General features: G+C 40.2%; 1 protein-coding gene across 1 annotated transcript in view; it reads left to right on the top strand.

Moving 5' to 3' along the window:
* The first annotated feature begins 5146 nt into the window (after positions 1-5146).
* Positions 5147-22696, top strand: part of LOC129250652 (uncharacterized) — an 83376-nt gene continuing 65826 nt past the window's right edge. Inside the window, exons 1-3 of the mRNA XM_054890254.1 lie at positions 5147-5188; positions 5266-5571; positions 5662-6520. Of these exons, the coding sequence (XP_054746229.1) occupies positions 5299-5571; positions 5662-6520 (1132 nt within the window). The 5' untranslated portion in view covers positions 5147-5188; positions 5266-5298. The remainder of the gene's footprint in view (positions 5189-5265; positions 5572-5661; positions 6521-22696) is intronic.

The following is a 22696-nucleotide window of genomic DNA, read 5'->3' on the forward strand; positions in this document are numbered from 1 at the left end:
AAATAAAATATTAATCCTGGCAATCCTAATAAGGATAATGGAAAATTTATCTCACATGTCTCACACTGCACTCGTTCTTCGTGACTATTTCGCCAAAAATTCCACGCATATCGTTCCGCAACCACCGTATTCGCCTGATTTGGCTCCGTGCGACTTCTGGCTATTCCCAAAACTCAAGAGACCACTACCGGAAATGAACTATTTGGCATGTTTCGGGGATTGGAAAACTCGTTGGCATAAGTGTATTTCATCGAGAGGGCATTATTTTGAAGGGGATGAAATTGATTTACAAGAATAAATGACGATTTTTCATATTACAACCAAATTCACCTTACTTTTTGCCCACAGGTAAAAAAAGAAAATATTAATCCTGGCAATCCCAATAAGGATAATGGAAAATTTTTATCAAATTATTGCATTGTCATCGGTCCTTGATAGGTGAGCAAAATTTCAAGTCGATCAGATGTTTAGAAGCCAATGAAAATTAAGCTCAAAGATTCCGTTACATACATACATACATACATACAACCCGTCCTAATAAAAGTGTGTTAAAAATGTACTAGATGTCAGTATGACAGATGTATAATTAATGTAGGAAATAAAAAAAAAGATTTATAGATGTAGAGATTGTTGTTGCATGCACTATACCGTCATTGAAGTATACGATTGCAGGTTCCATTTCACTCTTTACTGGAACTTCAATGATAAGGCTTTTCGCCACGAGAGGTCAAAACTTGGGGTTATTTCCAGGTGCTCGCGTTTAATATATTTCGTGATATAAAAGTCAATCAAATCAAGTCGCCTCGACATATCAGTTGGTTATCCAGAGCTTAAAAAGTTACTTTTGCTTTCTATTATTACGTCATAAAATTTTTTTCCGTTTGTGTTCGCTTTCTTATGGTACGAATTCTGTCAATCAGCAATCAGCTGTTTGTAAGGAAAATAAAATGATTGCGGGAGTACCCGGATCCTTTCTACGTCAGATGAACAGTTTACTGAAAATTCTCGACTTCCAAAATAAATTGCTAAGAGTTTACTGAGTTTTGCTAAATTGATGTCTTTGGAATACATACATGTATATGCAAACTGAGAAATGGATTTCCTATAGTTCAAGTTTTTTTCTTTATTGTAAGTAATTGCCTAGGCTAAATTGTAAGTAATTGCCTAGGCTAAATGATTTAAAATCACTCTTCAAGGCACACCGGCGAAATAAAATGTTGTTAATAACTTTTTCTTCAATTTTTAAATATCCTTATTGTCATAACCTTTCTGTGGTTGGTTTGTAGTGTTTAGTTTGTTTTATATTAAAAATTAAAAATAAATAAATATCATAGAACAATATGTATATTTACTTAGTTCTGTAATATAAATTATTGCAATATATGGTATATTTCCTCCAATTTTTTAACGAGCATACATTTTTGTTCTATTAATAATCTTTTCAAGAGACGTGTTTTTATGCACACTTAGAAATTGAATTTTTTAACGGAAATATTAGAGAACATGTGGGCTGAGAATTGCTTCTGTCGTTGAAACCTACATATAAACTGAACTGTCCTATGTTACGACCGCTTCAGCTGCTAGCCAAAAATTTAAAACTACCGTCGCGCCATTACACAGCAATCATAAAACAGTTGACTACAGTAATGGTAGTTGACTACAGTAATGGTAAACAGAAGAGAGGGTAATGCAAAGAATTGGTCTGGTTGGTCTGGTTGCTGAAAAGGCAACCTTGAAACTATTTAGACAAATCGAAGAATCGTCCTGGTCACTCCCGAGTGAATGGCGATCAGGGACTTCTACATATGGCACCACCCTCCATTTTTCTGCAAGTATCGTAGGCCATTGAACAATAAGCTATATGAGCCTTACGATGACATGACATAGCGCGGGGTATAAAGATCCAGCGGCTGCGTTGGCTAGGTCACGTCATCATGCAGTGGGTGCTCCTTGGTATATCCGTAGCTCCGATCTCGAGCGCGACCTAAATATTGACTCGATCGCAGATACAATAAAAAAGCAGCAAAAGCCCGCGATACAAGATTTAAAAACCACGTCAATACGGACACCTCGTAATTGGAGAAGAAGATTAAAACGCAAATAGCCCGAAGATTTAATGGACTAAATATAATCTCACCTTAAGTGTTGTAGATATGTACTTTATACTATGAATTCAGAAAAAATTGCTCGTTAGTTAATAATATTTTTCTTTGCAAATAGTCGCAATCTAAACTTAAAATAAATAAAATTAAAAAAAAATTAAAAAAAGAAATGTTTAAATGTCGTGCGAATGGTGATATTGCTCTGGCTCTGGGAATAACGGAGGAAGAGGAAGGCCTCCTCAGCGTGGAAAGGTCAGGTAGAGAAGGACTTGTCTTCACTTGGTGTGTCCAACTTACGCCGGTTAGCACGAGAAAAAAACGAAGGGCACATTTTGTATTATTTGCATTAATACTAGATGATGTACTATCACATAAAAGACCAAGTCTTACAAATAAGAGCACATTTACCAAAAATTAAGAGGCTTGAAGTTTTTATGAAAATTATTATAAAAAGTATGAAACTTTAAGTTATATGGTCTCTGTTGTATTGTAGTAGGAACTCTATTTTTATAAAAAAAAAAATAAAATAAATAGTCAAAACTTTATAATATGTCGCGTTGGTATTATTGTGAAGACATTATTGGTATATACCTATGAAATAAGACTTTCAGCTATTAGTCCATAGATGACGCTTGGAGTATTTTTAAACCTTCCCAAATATCTTGTTTTTTTGTCTGTCATCTGTCAACAATATTCAGTTCATTGTTTGTTACGTTTCATACAACAATGCATTTTCGTCGCTCTTAAAAATTTCGAATTTGGTGCCTTCAAACTATGATTTGCCGACATCGTGAAACCACTTGTGAAAAGGAAGTCTTTTTTGCATCGAATCGTTACGGGTGATGAAAAATGGGTGTATTTCTCCAATCCCAAGCGTAAGCGATCGTTTGGTCCGCCCAGCCACAAGCCAAAAACAACGGCCAAACCAAATCGCTTCGATCGCAAGGCAATGCTGTGTGTTTTCTGGGATCAGCGTGGTATGATTTGATACGAACTATTAAAACCAGGTGAAACAGTATATGCCGATCGGCGTCATAAAGTAATTTTTCTTGATGACAATGCACCGGCACATCGAACAAGAGCGACTCGGGAATTGGTGGAGACGTACGATTGGGAACCGCTGGTGCATGCGGCTTACTCACCAGACTTAGCGCCTTCCGATTACACTGGCACACAAAACAAAAAGTTTGTACACCGGGTGCCACCTATCTGCGGCCATGTTTTTCGACCCGCTGAACATGAATTTCAAGTCAGTTTGGGCCGTCCAGCCTTCAATTACGAGTAAATTGCAAAAAACCCAAAAAATTAGCGAAAATTCGAATAAAATAGCAAAAATAGCAAAAAATGGATAAAATAGCAGAAAATTGCTGCTGAAAAAAATCTTTTAAACACAATTAAATAAATTTTATTGTACTGCTTATTAAAAAAAATACAAGATTAAAATCTGAAAATGCAAAAAAATTGTAAAATCTATGAAAATGCCGTATGAAAAGAATTAGAAGAACGATTTTCCTAACTTTCAAACTGTTGTCCGGTGGTATCGAACTCTTTTATTTTCAAATGATCTACGGAGAGGATTTCTCTTTCGTTTGTTATTATCTTTTGGTATATCTCTTTTGAGTCTCCAGCAATAGCCTGCCATCATGTTGATATTCAAATTTCCTTGATATCTAGTCTCCATTTCACTTATGTCTTGATGAAAGCGTTCTCCCTGTTCTTCACTGTACTCCCCAAGATTCTCAGGAAAGTAGTCGATGTGAGAATCTAGGAAGTGTAATTTTAGATTCATTAAGCATCCTAAGTTTTTGTAATTTGTCACTAATTCTTCGACTATTGTCCTGTAATTTTCACTTTTATTATTTCCTAAAAAGTTATGACACACATTTTTAAGCTTACCCAAGCTGCTCTCTCCGTATCATTCATTTTACCTATAAAATTAGCATCCTGAAATAGAGTTCTAATTTGGGGTCCATTAAAAATTCCCTGTTTTAATTTGGCATCACTTATCGCCGGAAACTGTTATCTCAAGCACTGAAAACAATCACCGTCCCTGTCCAGAGCTTTGACATATTGTTTCATGAGACCTAATTTGATGTGAAGTGGCGGTATCAGATAGCATGAAGGCTGAATTAATGGTGTTCGTATTACATTACCGACATTTAATTGCACTCTCGTAGGCCATTCTTTTTTCACATAGTGATTCTTTCTGTCTCTGCTATCCCACAAACATAGATAGCAAGGATATTTTGTGAATCCTGATTCTTGGCCTAAAAGAAGTGATGCGATTTAGAGATCCCCGAAAATTTGCCATTGGTGTTCTGAATACTTTATCTTGTCCAATACAATTTCCAAATTTTCATAGGTCTCCTTAAGCTTTGTCGAATGGGCTATTGGAATTGGCGCTAATATGTTTCCAATGTGAAGCAAGACAGCTTTGAGACTTCTAGTTGATGAATCTATAAAGAGTCTCCACTCATCGTCTTTATAGATATTAGGTTTTAATTCATCAACCAAGCTTTTAACATTGGAACAGTATACCACCGAGTTCTCATCGTCCTTTGTGAAAAACTTTCGGAACTCCGCTTTTCTATTCGGATAAAAATAAGTACGATCGAAATTAGTAAGTAACGGATCAAAATACATAAAAAATTATGCTTTCCTTAGATCTGAAATTTTTTTTTTTTTTGCCAAAACATCGAATTTTCGCAATTTTTTGGATTTGTTTGCAATTTACTCGAAATTGAAGACTGGACGGCCTAAACTGACTTGAAATTCGTATTCAGCGGGTCGAAAAACATGCCTGTAGATATGTGTCGCTAACGATGGCTATTATTTTGAAGATTAAATTTGTAACCATTTTTTGTTAATAAACGTTTGAAATTGAAAAAAGTCTTATTTCATAGGTATATACATATATTATTACATACATAACTTTATTCGAAATTTACTTACTTTTGCTCTTCTGCCAAGATTTTCTAATGTCTAATTATGAAAAGAGGTGTTTCAGGTTTCACAAATTTTATTTGCTTTATTTTTGCAGACAGTCATGTGATGATGTCCTCTCTCCACGGAGTGTGACTGAATATGTAAGACTAATAGTTTCTGTTCTTTTCCTTTTTTATGAAAATGATGATGTTCTTCTTATTCTCTTCATATTCATCAGGCGTTATTAGGATGTTTACTACTAACACATTCGATGAGCTGTATCCAAATAAAGGATGCTGTGAATTATCCGCTTGTGATGCCGGATGTGCGCATGCACTTTGTGATCCGTGATAATCTAATGGATACAAAAACCCATGCAGCAAAAAATTGGCAATATTTCAATAATGACGAGGTTGCGGTAGATAATGTAAACAATGAAGTCCAAAGCAAAACTATAATCTACAGTTTTGAAATGATATTGAGGGAATCAGTAATGCTACTTGAGAATAAAAATTTGACAATTACTATGAACATCAAGCCAGTGGTACGAAAGATTGCTATGATAGCGCAAGCAATTTCGTCGTCTTCGTCAGAACCGCAAAAAGTCTCACAATATGCTATTCATCTATTTCAGGCGGGCGGTGTAAAATATTTAAGTCGCGAAATTCTCCTTAAACAAAACATGAATATGCTGCACGACTTTAGGGCAACACAGGATACCGCTGCATCCACTATGACAGCTTCAATGTTTCAGAATAATTTTGATAGTTGCCAATCTTGCCAAATGCGTGAAAAAGCGAAACGCAAAAGCCTGGAATCAATAAAAAATCAAATATTAATGCGTTTGCAATTGTCTCGTTTGCCCAATATAACTAAACCCATCGCTGTGCCCCATATTATTATTGATAAGTTTTACAAAAACTTTAATGGCGTTCTAGTAGGGAATAGAAGAAGTGCCACTCTTCGTGATGTAGGATGGGATAAGTTTTCCAACACGCATTTGAGTGCTCCGAGGCGAATTGAAAAAGATGTGCCCTTCTTACCACACCATACCGAGCATGCCGCGAATTTTTTAACACATGCACGCCAGTTTCCATATGGCCAGCAGCAATATTATCAACATTTAAATAATCAACCGAAATATAAAACATTCCACAGACCACAAAACCAACAATTACACAATTCTCGCGTAGCTATTGTAAAGGATAATAGGGATACATTGCTGGAATTAACTGATTTGGAATACCACCAACACGATGATGTACAGAACGATGAACATCAACAGTACAGAAAACAGCAACAAATTTTCAGCAAAATACAGCAACAAGAACTGACTAATTACGCAAAAGGCCATCTGCTTAATACAGAAGAAAACGGAAGATTTTATCGAGCGTCGAACGATGACACCTACACTACACATTATGAACACATAAAAGACTATGATGATGAATCTTACTCGCATGTGAATAGCATTTACATTTTTCCGACGACGAGTAAGTAAAAATAGTTTTAAGTTATTGTAACTAATGCCGCAGTGAGATACATATTATTGTTTCTTCTTATGGTGTGTTCGACTATCATACAACGAACATACAACAATAATGTATAATGTAGTATTGCTGAGATAAAAAAAAAACTAGTACCACCCGTGGACGAAAATGTATCCAATATCATTTCTCACTATACTTGTAACTATAACATCATAATGATTGTCTTGACAAATGCCAAGTAACTCTGTATAAGAGAGAGTGTGTTTGGGATGCCTGAATTCAAAACGCATTTTTTTTAATTTTTACAGTGATAAAAAATGTTAATTTGTTGTTACCACAATATCAGATTTAAGCCCCGCCCCCTTTTTCAATATCTTATGCTTTCCCCTTACGAATGAGTTCTACTAGCAAAGCGCGAGTAGTGCCGACAAGTAGAATAATTGAGCCATAAGTTAGCTCATGGAGCTCACCGCTTGTGCTAGTTAAAAAAAAAATATGGTAGCACACGGTTTTGTGTAGAATATAGAAGGCTGAATGAAGTCACGAAAAAGAACAGTTACCCATTTTTACGACTATATGCCACTCTCGATAGAAAGCTGAATGAAGAAAAATGGTTTTCCACGCTTGATGTAAAAGGTGATTACTGGCAAGTTAAAATTGAGGATTCCAATCTTAAGAAGACAGAATGTAGCATAAATGATGGGTTGTGGCAGTTCTCTGTGAATCCATTCGGACTATCAAATGCAGCAGCAAACTTTGAGCGCCTGATGGAGCATGTCCTGAGCTGGCTCAAATGGAAAACATGTGTGGATGACATTATGGATATAAAATGTAGCGACCTTTTGAAAAACCTGGAAGAAGTTCGTCACCGCAATACCTCCACAGGATTACTATTGCTCGGAGTCTCCGTAATCTCACTAAGAAGAATTTCGCTTTTATGTGGCTCAAAGAATAGGAGAAAGCATTCCAGCAGCTAAAATAACTTTTTTGTATTGGGCCTATGTTAGCATATCTGATCGCGGTAGAAAAGATCATAAGGGAGGTAAGAAAAATTGTTCACATACTTTAGCAGAGTCTTCAGAAAACCGAAGATGAATAACTGCGTGACCCGGCGGGAACTGTTAGCTGTGGCTGAGTTCGTAAAACATTTCTACAAATACTTGTACGCACAACGATTCCAGTTAAGCACAGACCACGTATTTATAGAGTATAAATATTGTTCCAAATCGCGAAATGTGAGGGAATAGTTGACGTCAGATTGACGCAATTGCAACCCGAATATGAATGGGAACCAAGTGCAATAAGAAGAAATCACTTGAATGATCATGCCCTAGCAAAATACGCTACAGAGACCATCTAAAACTGAAATGACTAACGTGCGCGTGAGGGAAAGCGGAGACGGAAATAATTCCCCTAATCCCGTAATCTTATTATAGTTTCTAAATTCAGAACTAAAAAAAAAAACAAATAATTGGCGCGTACACTTCTGTTAGGTGTTTGGCCGAGCTCCTCCTCCTATTTGTGGTGTGCGTCTTGATGTTGTTCCACAAATGGAGGGACCTACAGTTTCAAGCCGACTCCGAACGGCAGATATTTTTATGAGGAGCTTTTTCATGGCAGAAATACACTCGGAGGTTTGCCATTGCCTGCCGAGGAGCGACCGTTATTAGAAAAATGTTTTTATTAATTTTGCTTTCATCGCGATTCGAAACGTTCAAAAGGCAGGAGTGTGGAAGACAATACTTTAGTACAACGCGGATTCATTTTTTGATTCTTCTTTCTCTTGATTGGACCGATACCCGCTTAGGCTATTTTGGCCGAGTTTAACAGAGCGCGCCCATCGTCTCGTCATGCTAACCAGCGCCAGTTGGAAACATCAAGTGAAGCCAGGTCCTTCTCCACCTGATCTTTCCAACTTTCCAACGTAGAGGAGGTATTCCTTTTCCTCTTCTACCACCTGCTGGTACCGCATCGAATAGCCGATGGGTCTTTATTCGCTGCGATATATCCATGTCATCGTAAAGCTCATACAGCTCATTGTTCCATGGCCTACGATATTCGCCGTTGCCAACGTGCATAGATCCAAAAATATTTCTCAGAATCTTTCTCTAAACACTCCAAGGGACGCCGCATCTTATGTTGTCATTATCCAAGCTTCTGCCCCATACGAAAGGATAGGCATGAAGAGAGCCTTGTACAATGTTAGATTTGTTCCTCGAGAGAGGACTTTACTGCTCAATAGCCTACTTAGTCCGAAATAGCATTTGACGGCCAGACAGACTCTACGTTGGATTTCAAGGCTGACATTGTTATCGGTGTTAATGCTGGTTCTTAAATAAACGGAGTATTTTACAACCTCGAAACCATAACTGTCAACAGTGACCGAGGCATACCTGTATGCCAACAATTGTCCGCTCTTATGAAAAATTGTGCCTGAGCGATTAAGTTCTGCTGCTCGCACGATCTTTTCCGGACCCAGGTTAAAAAAGTCATACGCCAAGAGTCATCCTGTTTTAAACCTCGATTGGCATCAAACGCCTCGGAGAGGTCCTTCCTAACATCATTTTATATTGGAGGTTGAATTAGTTTTAAAGGTGACACACAGATGGCGCTATTTATCACTTTATCGCGTTGGCAATACTGAATATATATTCATGACAAAGCCTCATCCCTAGGCTTTGTTTATCAGTATCTGTCATTTCGCTGAAGTATAAACAACGCAGTGTTTTCGTGCTCCGAGTATGTCAACTTTCGTGCCGTCGAAACGCAATTTGCGGGAAGCTTTGCTTTTCTGCTTCAATTTAAAAAAAAAAATACAGCCCAAGCCCGTGAATTGCTGCAGGAGGCCTACCCAGACCATACTCCGTCGATTTCAATATGTGAGTACTGGTTTCGACGATTCAAAAGTGGTGATTTTCACACCGAAGACAAGGAGCGTCTTGGCCAGCCCAAAAAGTTCGAGGACGCGGAATTGGGGGAATTGGTAAATGAGGACTCGTGCCAAGCCCAAGAAGAGCTTGCTGAATCATTGGGCGTTGATAAATCAACCGTTTGCAAGCGTCTCAAAGCGATGGGAATGATCCAAAAGCAAGGACATTGGGTCCCGTACGAGTTGAAGCTGCGCGACGTCGAACGGCGATTTTTTACGTGCGAATTGCTGATCGAGCGACAAAATCGGAAGGGTTTATTGCATCGGGTGGTGACTGGCGACGAAAAATGGATCCACTACGATAACCCAAAACGCAAAAAATCATGGGGTTTGCCCGGCCACGCATCAACGTCGACGGCCAAGCAGAATATTCACGGCAAGAAAATCATGCTCTGCATTTGGTGGGATCAGGTCGGCGTCGTATATTTTGAGCTGCTCCAACCGGGCGAAACAATCACGGGGGATCGTTACCGACTGCAATTGATGCGTTTAAGCCGGGCATTGAAAGAAAAATGGCCGGAAACGGTAAAAAGGCACGACAAGGTTATTTTGCAACATAACAACGCTCGGCCGCATGTTGCTCAACCTGTCAAAAAATACCTTGGAACGCTTGGCTGTGTTAGAAGTGTTACCCCACCCGCCGTATAGTCCAGACATAGCTCCCTCCGATTATCATTTGTTCCGGCATATGAGTCTCGATTTGGCGGACCAGCGGCTCTCCTCGTACGAGGCTACCAAAATATGGGTTGAGTCATGGATAGCCAAGCAGCGGCCAGAATTTTGGAGAAACCGCATCCGGAAATTGCCTGAAAGATGGGCGAAAGTTGTAGCTGGCGATGGCCAATACTTCGAATAAAATATTTTGTACCGTTTTTTCACAATAAAGCCCCAAATCTTCGAAAAAAACCTTTAAAACTAATTCAACCTCCAATATAACCGTAGTGATTTGCGGGGATACCAAATTTAGACAGCGTGGCTTACAGGCAACTCCTTCTCGTACTGTCGAATGCAGCTTTGAAGGCGGCAAAAAGATGGTGAGTATCGGTTCTCCTTTCATGGGTCTTTTCCAAGCTTTGGCCTTTTCGGAATATCTGGTGGATGGTGGATTTTCCAGCTCTTAAGACACACTGATGTGGGGCAATCAGTTAGTTGATGGTGAGGTTCAGCCTTTTACACACTACGCTCTATACAACTTTCTTCACGATATTTAGAAGACTAATCCCCAAAATATCGGTAATTGGTACATAGTGCAGTATCACCCTTCTTATGGAGTGTGCAGAGCACACTTTAATTCTAATCCGTGGGCATGCTTTCATCCGACCATATTTTGCAAAGGGGTTGATGCATGCACCTTAACAGCTCCTCGCCGTATGTTTGAATAGCTCAGCAGGTAGTCTGTCGGGCGTCTTTGTTGATCTTTAGCCGTGTTATCGATTTGGGTATGGAAGTTTACATATTCTGCAGTTGTCACTATATAGCAGATTTGGGAAGTGTTCCCTCCATAATTCAAGCACGTTCTAGATGTAAGTCACCAGATCGCCGTCTTTGCTCTTACATGTAAAAGCCCCGGTCTTGTAATGTTCAGTAAGTCGCCGAACTTTCTGGTGGAATTTTTCGGCGTTTTTCCTAATGGCCAGCATCTCAAGCTCCTCTCACTCACGTATTTCGGCCTCTTGTTTCTTCATCCTGATAATACGTCTATCTTCCTTTTGCAACTGCCGGTTGCGATCTCACATGCCTCACGTTGCGCCCGATCGTAGCGTGGATCTATAGGCAGCATCCCTTCTTTCTGCGGCTGCATGAAATCCTCCGTCATACCAATTGTTTTGTCGGGCTCGCCGAGATCTGATTTTTTCTTCGGCGGCGGAACGTATGGAACAATAAGTACTCCTTCATTGTTCCTGCATGCCGGGTTGTAGGGCCGTACTCTCAGAGAGCAGGAGTGAGGGTGGAGTGACAAATCTTCTGTCCGTCTGTTGCGATTGTCGGCTCATAGGAACGATCCAGGCGCTCAAAGAAGGAATTTTTAGGAGCACCGTCCTTCTCTTCCATAGTGGCCTGGGCGCAAATGAGCAATCCTTTGATAAGGATTATTGCGAGACACTCTTTCACGAACCGAACGAAAGTACTTGGTGGCGAGGTTTCTCTCCCACTATAAATCCAACTCCTTTACATTGTAGCTGTAGTAGACAACGCAAGGTGCAATGCTCTTCTTGCCTTGCCCCGTCCATTTCATGACTGGAATGGCAATGATGTCAGCCCGGAGTCTCATGAAGACATCAAACAGCCGGGTAGAGGCACCTAAGGGACCGGACATTCCAGGTGCATGCCCTCAAATCATAGTCCTTAGTTCATTTGCAGGGGTCGTCATCAGTATAGGAAGTTCTCATCCGAGACTTTGCGTGGTTGTTAATGGGGTAGTTTTTTACGACGTGGGTCCCACCTCCAGCGCACAACCAGATATCCTGGGATGTTTCACCTTCTCACATAAGCTTGCTCTCAAACGGATGTTCGGGAGCACACGCAGGGGATACTTAGGCGAAGCCTAGAAGTTGTGAGCTGCTTAGAACATATGTAGAAGAAACGTCGTGGCCACTCTTAAGTGAATGGTATTCACGAACTTTCCCCACTTGCGTGGACCCCTACACATGAAAGTATTGGCCAATCACCCGCAAGGATCATCTTTGGAAGCCATTGATTGATTTATTGATTTAGCGTTCGGAAGAGATGCCGCTCCTGTAATGGGCGAATGTAGTCATTGGGAAACACCTCAGGGTGACATGGACGAATAACTCTATCATACCCGGCTACTGACCGTAATGTGCACTCCGAAGGACTTAGCAAACATTCTGGGAAGGCAATGCAAAACTGGATAGAGGTAAGTTGTTCACCTGGATAGGTTAGCTCTGTTTGGTTAAAAAAATTTGGTCTGTAATCGACAATCAGGCTTAAGTGGAGGGCAGTGTGGCAAATCACGAAAGTTCGAGAATCGACTGGCATCATAACCGACCGAATGAAATACTAAAACAAAAACATGAATACCAGATGGCAAAACAGAATTTGCCGGAAAATACGAGTTAATACATCTAGAAATTACTATAGTTGTTTAACATGTGTATATAAGTATAAGCAGAAGTACATTAGCACAAGGAAATCAGTCAAAAATTCAACATGTGAACGAGTGAACAGACAAAGTCATATATTTATTTATTTATATATTTAAGTCTATGAATTACAATCCTTACAGACTATGATATAAAAGTTGCTCAGCGTAAACTAAAGGTATACATGTAATTAAAAACATCTATAATATAGAAATCAGGAGATTTAAAAATCCTACTCTTGAAAGCGAAAAATCGAGAAAAACATCATTATGAACTCAATTCCCGTAAAGCACGAGTATTTGGAGCATTACTGGCATACTTAGTTCTAAAGTTTCCCCCATAAAAAGGGTAGAAGTTCCTAAGAGATCGTTGGGGAACATGAAATCGAATCCTTTCCAACAAGTAGGGACAATCATTCACTCCAGTAATAACATTATGAGTAAAAGACAAACACAGACAGACCTACGAATTTCTAAGGACTTGAGACTTAAAAGCATGAGACGAGCAGAATATAACGGCATGGGATCAATAAAATACAGAGACCGAAGGACATATTTGAGAAATATTTTTTGCACACGTTCGATTCTATTGATAACCTGCTGACTACACAGCCTCAAAATAAACACAGCATATTCTAAATGAAATCTAACAAAAGACATATAGAGTAACTTAATAGTGTAGGGATAAGAGAACTTAGTGGCGTTCCGTCTGATGAAGCCCAACATCGAAAAAGATTTTGAAGTAATATAATTTATATGGTTATTAAAAGAGAATTTGTTGTCAAAGATAACGCCAAGGTCCTTAAACTCGCCAACACACTGAGACAAGGACACATGTCGAGATACTGTACTTAGTGCACAAAATGTTAGAGGTTTTCGAATAAGATATTTGAAAGCACTTAGATAAGTTCAGCGAAAGTCGTGAATTCTGGCACCACAAGTAAAGCCTATTCAAATCGGTTTGAAGTTTAGTGGGATCCTCTTGAGTCTTAATCGCTGAGAAGATCTTAAGGTCATCAGCATAAAGCAAAAATTTAGCATAAGAAAGACAACTTTTGATGTCATTAATAAATAACACAAATAAAAGCGGTCCCAAAATACCATCAATTGTTACAACGCAACGTCTATTGCTCGAAAAGTCGGTGTAAGTACAATCGACCTGGAAGCCAGCGGAGAAAGAATCAATGCAGTATTCACTAAAAACAGCCAGATTAGATACTGTAGACCTGTTAGCAATAAACCCATGCTGGTTAGGGCAAATTAAAGATTTAACCGCAAGGGTCAGCTTTGCATAGACCGCGTGCTCAAAAATTTTGGAAATAGTTGACAGCTTTGAAGTAGGCCTATAATTTCTAACGTCATTTGTATTGCCACTCTTAAAGAAGGGCGTAATGAAAGAGAGCTGCCACGCGTCAATAAAACACTCCGACGATAAAGATTTGTTGAAAATAATTTTCAGGGGATAGACCAAGGCCGGACAACTTTTTAACAAAACTGTTAAAAGCCCATCAGCATCAGTTTGAGAGGATGAATTTAACTTAACTAAAGCTTTATTAATACCCTCATGAGAGAGGAAAAGACTTCCAAAGTTCAGGGCATAAACTAAGTTAGAAGAAAAGTCGGACGGAGGATCAAGTTCTTCGTCAACACAATTGGATTTAAAAAACTCCGCAAATAAGTTTGCCGCTTCACTTGGGCTTCGCGCTTGACTATTATCGAAAAAGTGGGAACACTGGCACTACTCGTTCTACAATTTATGTATTTCTAAAAGATTTTGGGATTTGCTTTAATGTTTAACTCCATGTTGTTAATATAGCTATCATAGAGAGAACTATTTAAATCATTGAAATCCTTTAGCATTCGCTATCCCAATTAATGTCCAGTAATAAGTCATTGAAATTGGCAAAATCGCATAATGAATAATTGAATGATAACCTGTCATCAGACGGAATAGTAGCAAAACAGTAAAAGTCGAGTTTGACAACTAAGGGTAAATGGTGGTTATCTTTAGGAGTTATGGGATTCAAACATTCATTGATCTTGTAGTTTATGTTATCACTTACAAATATGAGGTCTAAGATTCTATTCAGAGAATTAGCAAAATTATTAATTTGAAATAAATTAAGAGTAAGTATATTATCAATAAAATATAATTCATGATTTGCAGTAACATTATTTGGTGTGAGAATAGAGTTAGAGACTCTAGTACGCCAGTTTATCTTACTTAAGTTGAAATCACCTAATACACATAAATGATTGTCATTAAGATTATTTAAGACTAGATATACAATGTTGTCAACATGCGCTTTATACAGCTCGTATGAACTTTCAGGCGAAAAATACGAGGCAAGTAGATATAAAGAGCCTTGTGAATTGGGACAACTTATGCAGACGCAGATCTGATCCAACAGAGAGTCAGCGTTCATGAGGGGGCACAAAAATGCGTTTAAGTTACACTTGATAGCAATAAGAACGCCACCCCCGCGCAAGCACCCTGTTTTTGCAGCATCCCTGTCTTTGCGAAAAACGTTAAATAAGTTCGGGTCGAAAAGTTCACTGTCGTGGAAACTTGTATTTAGCCAAGTCTCAACAAGAACGAAGATGTCGTAATCTAACTGCGCACAAGGGAATGTACATACTCAGCCGTTCTACGTATGCCGGATAAGTTCTGAAAATAGACCTTAAGACCACCACTAGGAAGATTCGAAGATGTTGTTATGCCGGTATCGGTGACCCTTTTAATACTGGTTAATGAAACATCCTTTTTAATCAGTTTGAAATAGGAAAGTAAATTTGTACTCAAGCCTGTATGCTTAGAGACGTAATCTTTAATAGCATCTTCAGATACGGAGGGAGAGAAAACAGCTAGGTGTAACCATTTGTATTTGACCGCGACATCCAAATCATTACAAGTATTTGTTCCTATTACTCGTACTTGGTTTTTGCTCCGTTTCTTATTGACAGTGGTCCACTGTGCATTATCAACCGGAGCAGCAGGCGAATGCACAGCGCGAAGTGTCAGGTGCAGCAGCGACTAGCGCAGAAATTTTGACATGTCTTTTGCTCCGTTTATTATTGACCGTCGTCCTTCTTCTTCTTAATGGGCGCGACAACCGCTTACGCTATTTTGGCCGTTTCTTTTTCGTGTTAACCGGCGCCAATGGGATACACTAAGTGAAGCCATGTCTTTCTCCACCTGATCTTTTCAACGCAGAGGAGGCCTTCCTCTTCCTCTGCTACCACCAGCTGGTACCGCATCGAATACTTTCAAAGCTGGAACGCTTGTATCCATTCGGACGACATGACCCAGCCAACGTAGCTGCTGGATCTTTATTCGCTGCGCTATGTCTATGTCGTCGTAAAGCTCATACAGCTCATCGTTCCATCGTCTGCGATATTCGCCGTTGCCAACGTGCAAAGGTCCAAAAATCTTACGGAGAATATTTCTCTCGAGCACTCCAAGCGTCGCTTCATCGGATGTTGTCATCGTCCAAGTTTCTGCGCCATACGTTAGGACGGGCATGATGAGAGTCTTGTAGAGTGTTAGTTTTGTTCGTCGAGAGAGGACTTTACTGCTCAGTTGCCTATTTAGCCCAAAGTAGCACTTGTTGGCAAGAGAGATTCTACGTTGGATTTCAAGGCTGACATTGTTATCGGTGTTAATGCTGGTTGCTAAATAAACGAAGGCTTTTAAAACCTAAACATCAGAATCGTTTTGTCCTCGTTCACCACCAGACCCATTCGCTTTGCCTCTTAATCCAGTTTTGAGAAGTCTGAACTAACAGCGCGGTTGTTAAGGCCGATGATGTCAATATCATCAGCATACGCCATCAATTGTACACTTTTATAAAATATTGTGCCTGAGCGAATAACTTCTGCGGCTCGTAGGATCCTTTCCAACATCAGGTTAAAGAAGTCACACGACAACGAGTCCCCTTATCTGAAACTTCGTTTGGTATCAAACGGCCCAGAGAGCTCCTTCCCAATTCTGACAGCGCTGGTGGTATTGAGCAACGTCATCTTGCATAGCCGTATTAGTTTTGCGGGGATACCAAATTCAGACATCGCGGCATATAGGTAACTCCTTTTCGTACTGTCGAATGCAGCTTTGAAATCGACGAATAGATGGTATGTGTCGATTCTTCTTTCATGGATATTTTCCAAGATTTGGCGTATCGTGAATATTTGGTCGATGGTAGACTTTCCAGGTCTAAAGCTACACTGATAAGGTACAATCAGTTGGTTGACGGTGGGCTTCAGCCTTTCACACAATACGCTCACTAGAGCCTTATAGGCGATATTTATTTAATTAATTAATTAATAGTTTAAAATATACAGTATTTCTTACAGTCTATGAAAACAGATTAATGCTGAATAAATTTATCAAAGTAAAATTAAACTTATAATTATTTAGTTTCAATTATAATGAGTGAAAGAAAAAGATAACATTTCATATTGTATAATTTACAGAGGAAGATTATTAGATAATATTAAAAATTTAGTTCAACAATGCATTTAGTACCAATTTGAAGTGGTTCTTTGTGGAAGCAAAATCTAGGCCAGTATGATTTGAAAACGAATTAAATTCTCCCAGAGTTCTAGAAATCGGAGCATTGGAAGCATAATTAGTTCTTACCATCCCTAACCAGAAAAAATCATGATTCCGTAAACTTCGCTGAGGAATATTGAAATTGATTTTCTCGAGTAGCGATGGGGCGTCAATAACCCCATTTATCAAATCGAAAAGGAAAGTCATGGAGAGAATAGTCCTTCTAATATTTAGTGATTTGAGATTAATGAGCAAGCACCAACTTTTGTAGGATGGAATTGGATCAGTGAAATTTAAAGAACGCAAAGCATAACGCACAAAATCTTTCTGGACACGTTCAAGCCTACTAATATGGCAAGCATAATATGGTCTCCAAATAAAGACGGCGTATCCCAACTTCGAACGTGCCAGAGACGTATATAAGAACTTTAGAGTATATGGATCAACAAGGTCCGAACTAAAACGTCGAATAAACGCAAGTACGGAATAAGACTTTGAAATGGTGTTATTTAAATGTTTTTGAAAAGAGAATTTAGAATCAAATACCATACCAAGATCAGTAATTTCACTTCGATTGGGTAAACTAGAACCACAAATGTGGTAGGAAGTGGGTATAAGAGAACAAGATTAACAACACATTTCCGGGAGGAGAGATAGGATTTAATCCATTTTAAAAGAGTGGAATGGAATCCTTTGGCATTCAGTTTGGCAATTAAAACCCTGTGATAAGCCTTATCAAATGCTTTTGAAAAGTCTGTGTAAACAGCTCACAGCTTTTTTTTAAAGATGATATACAATATTCAGAGAACACCGCAAGATTTGAAACAGTAGATCTATCTTTCATGAAGCCGTGTTGGTCTGCTGAAATATAACGATTAACTGCGAAATAAATTTTTTCTTTCACTATTAATTCAAATAATTTTGAAACCGCACTTTTGAATACTGCATTAATTGTTGTTACTTTCCAGGCATCTATGAATTCTCCTCGTTCAAGGGATTTGTTAAACATGAGGTAGGTAGGTGGGGTGGTTGTCATAAAGACATCCTTAGACCTTTCGCAGGTCCATTGTGATACCACTGGAGCTTATCGTTAATCTACGTGTTCCTTTTCAAACCATCCAGTAGCTTTAATAAACGAGCAGAACTTCGTTAGTTTTAAATGGGCTATGTCCGCTACATCGGTTAGAAATGCTGTGTCAAGAGTGCGCAGCCTTCTCATAGCTTAGCTTTCACACTCACATAAAAGGTGTCTGACTGTTTCCTCTTCTTCTGTATTAAGACAGCTTCTAGAGAAATCGAAGTACGAGAGTCCGAACCTTCTAGCGTGGCTGCCTATTAAACAATGACCAGTTAATACACCTATCATTTTTCTTATAGCTTCTCTGTTAAATCTTAGCAAGATCTTCGATCGACCGCTGTTCCAGTTCGGCATGTCTGTCTGCTTAGTTCGCATGTTGTGAGGTTTTACCAGCTTGTATTTACCTTTTTGATGGTTTCCCTGCCTATAAGTAATTTACAAGTGGCTATGGGCATGGGTATCAGCGCCTTATCCGGTTCGAGATCGAGCGTTGTACCGGTTCGTGCAAGTTCATCCGCCTTGCAGTTTCCTGCAATATTCCTGTGGCCTGGCACCCAGATAAGGTGCACCTTGTAGCACTTAGATACGTCATTTAGAACTGACGAGTGCCTTTTTGATTCAAGCGCTTTTATTGCCGCTTGACTGTCCAAGTAAATGAAGACTTCATTTGTGGATAATACTCTCGTTTTTATTTCTGTAAGTCCCTCTTTTATGGTAGAGACTTGCGCCTGAAATACACTGCAATAGTCAGGTAGGCGAAATGATTGGCATACTCCGAGTTAATCGGAGTAAACCCCTCCACCTACTTTGTTGTCCAGTTTTAAGCCATCTGTGTAGATGTTTAAATCATTTTTCTTTACAATAAACGCGTTATCCCATTCCTCTTTGGAAGGAAATACTGTGACAAAGGATTTATTTAAATTGATGTCGTTGGTCTTACAGAAATCCGTTGTGCCAGGAATGCAGGGCTGGCAGCTGTTTGCTTACGGAATTGCTCTATTGGTAAAATATTAAACTTAATATATAATGCACCTGTTGGTGTGGTCCTAAGGACCCCGCAGATGCAAAGACTGGCCATTCTTTGTACATGTACCATGGTTCTTTTAATGTATGATTTATCTAAAGCCGGCCACCATACTAATACGCCGTATGATAAGATTGGTCTGACAATTGCTGTGTAAAGTCAATATACGATAGTCCTTTCAGCTGTTTACAAGAGTATAGTGCTATTGTCGCCTTTTTTACTCTATATTCGACATTTGCCTTCCAAGTTAGTTTTCCGTCTAATATTAGACCTATGTAGCGGGCCTCATCACTAAATGACAGTGCCGTTCCACCTAGAGTCAGGGGAGCGATATTTGGAGTTTTATGTTTCCTGGTAGATATTTTGAGTTCAGTTTTATTGGGGTTGACGCTTAGCCCATTTGCTTTTGACCAGGTTTCAACCATGTTTTGTAAATCTTGCATGATTTCTCTAAGTGTATTGGGAAATTTCCCTCTTACTACCATTGCAACATCGTCCGCATATGCTACGACGTGTTGGCCTCTTTCTTCTAGGCTCTTTAGCAAGGATTTTAATGCCTGAACCCATAGAAGAGGGGATGAGGACTACATCCGGCTGATCTTCTGCCAGACGATCCAGGAGAGCAAGGCGGGCTTCCTTATAGTGGTGTAGGTTTATCTGAAGAAGATGCATCAGCTGTTAGCGTTATGTCTGGGTCTTCTTTATTTTCGCATAAAAGTTCCCTTTCGGAATACTTACGCTGTTGTAAGGAATACTTACGCTCCCGTTCGAAGTACAACCTCCCTAAGCCCATTTCTGAGCCTGAAGAGGCGTATTCTTCTTCGGTGGGATGGTCGTCTTCGCTCATTGGCTCTGTTTCGCTCATGGGCTCTAGTTCGCTGATGGGATTTCTACTTTTCTTCGTGGTGAGGAACTCTATTGCTTCCGTATCAGTTTTGTTGGTTGGTTGGTTGATTAAAGTGGTGATTCTTCCAGAATCCAACTAGCGCTTCCGCGCTATTTTGTTGCCACATCCTCGTTGCCAACTTGTTTAATGGTTTTTTACAGCATAACTATATCCAGTCTATGCGGTTAAGGAACCTTATTAGGTTGTTAACGTCTAAGCCAGATAGTTGTTCGAGATTCTCGAACACCGGTTGGCCCAGGGTTAACATTCTGTCCTTCCATAGGGCAGGGCATTCACAGAGGAAATGGAAGATTGTCTCCTTTTTCTCCGGTTGTTTACAACTATGACAGTATGTATTGTGAGGGATACCCATTTTGGCTGCTTGTTCTCCGATAGACCGAAAGCCAGTTATGACTGCCGTTAGTCTCCAGGCGTCCCGTCGTTTCATTCTTATTAATGCCGACGATTGCTTGAGGTTGTAGGTGGGCCATAACGTTCTGCTAATTTTGCACTTCGTCTGGACCTTCCCCCTACAGTCAACGATTCGGAGGTATTTTTGGGAAATTGTGCTCTTGACTGCACCTTATGGTGTGAGTACCGATTCTGCAAGAGCGTTATTCATGGCAGATCCCCCTCTTGTCAGTTCATCTGCTTTTCCGTTACCTTCAATGTTCCGATGTCCCGGGACCCAGATTAAGGTAACTCTGTGGTTTTCACTCAAGATGGTGAGGCTATTCCTACTTTGTTCCACCACTTTGGAGGTTGTTGTGGCCGAACCCAGTGCCTGGATTGCAGCTTGGCTATCCGAGTCAGTTTTGTAGATGTGAAGCTTTACTTTTACAAAACCGTATCTCAATTGCCCATCGCATTTCGCTAACGGTTCAATTGAGTTTTCTGTCAAGAGCAGGAGAGTCTACATGGTGGCGCGCTTCTGTTTTTTCGATTTTTCCACGCTGTTCTTGTTGCTTAGTGTTTTAATATACCTCCACTCCTGCGTTGGGATATCCAGATTGCAGACCCGAATGAGCTTCATTATCTCTACCCTGTCTTCGACAGTTGGAGGTAACCAGACCCTTGCTCGCGGCCTGGACGGAATATCCTTCCTGTCCACGACCACTAGCTTGGCATTTGGGTATACTTCGCCGACTTTGGAGATGGCCTCTTTGTACAGCTGAACCGATCTCTCATCGTCGCACGCTATTATTTTTATCTGGCCTTGGTGCCAGCCTAAATCTTCGCACGCAGGCGGGGGGCCGGGGTTCTCCAGAATAACCTTCAGTGCCACTTTCGTTAGCTCGGCCTCGATCCATTTCCATTGGGCCTTGGCGAGCATACCTTCAGGATGGTTCTCGTCCAGAACTCCTATGATAATTCGGTCTTTTGCAACCTCCGCAAATGATCTTCTGGGCGTCACGCCCATTGTTTTATGCCTTTTAGGTTAGGTTAGGTTGAAGCGGTTGTCCTGTGGGACACACTCAGGCTCATAGCCCATTGTGATGCCGCGTGGGGAGCTTGTCCCTATCTCTCCTAAAACCAGTGTGTGCTTTTCAAAAATTTTAAAATATCTCTGATTTCTATAGTACTGAGGTCTTCTAGCTCACTAAAAAATTGTCTACCCAGAATAGTAAACCTGCGTCTGGATAGAGCAGGGCAGTGGCACAGTAGGTGCGAGATTGTCTCTTCCTCGTCCTCATCTAGACAACTTCTACAGAAGTCATGTGTTTGCACACCCATCCTTTGGGCGTGTCTGCCTATTAGGCAGTGCCCCGTTATGACTGAGATCAATGTGCTAAGACTGTGTTTATTTTGACTTAGCAGAGATTCTGTGCGTTTAGCATTTAGAGTTGGCCAAAGTTGACGTGCGATTTTGCAGGTTGCTTCATTTCGCCATCTTTCGTTTGCTTTATTTACAATTTCTTCAAGGATGTGTAGCTTACATGTTTGTAAGGGTATCCCTATGTCATTATCTACGTGCTCGTCAGACAGTTTAGTGCCGGGTCTTGCTAGTTCATCGGCACTACAGTTACCCTCAATGTCGCGATGGCCAGGAACCCATGTTACCTTTAGGTGAAATGACTCAGTCATCTCGTTAAGAGATGTGCGGCATTTCATGGCTACCTTGGAGGTTGTCGACTGTTTTGTGAGGGATTTTTGGCTATCAGTGAAAATGTAGATATCATTTCCGGATATCGCATCACACTGTATCAGTGTCGCGGCTTTTATTATTGCCATCAGTTCAGCCTGAAAGACACTACAGTAGTCGGGGAGCAGAAAACAGAAGGAGATCCCCAGATGTTCAGAATATACACCTCCGCCCACCCTGCCCTCGAGCTTTGAGCCATCTGTGTAAACATGGATGGACTCGCCCTGTCTCACGTCGTCCCGTTCCCACTCTTCCCTTGAGGGTAGGAGGATCGTAAACGATGTAATGGCAAGTATAGGCGGGAGTGCATAGTCCCCCAGTTATTCTTAAAAACTTTGAGTTCATCCTTACGGTGCTGGACCACTGTACACCCACGCTAGGTCCGAGCGGACCTTTTTCTACTCACATTCCCTCAAGGGATGAGTGGGCGGAGTGCAACATTCGGCGGCATGGCAAACATGTTCACG

The sequence above is a fragment of the Anastrepha obliqua genome, chromosome 6, assembly GCF_027943255.1.
Source record: "Anastrepha obliqua isolate idAnaObli1 chromosome 6, idAnaObli1_1.0, whole genome shotgun sequence".
NCBI lineage: Eukaryota > Metazoa > Arthropoda > Insecta > Diptera > Tephritidae > Anastrepha > Anastrepha obliqua.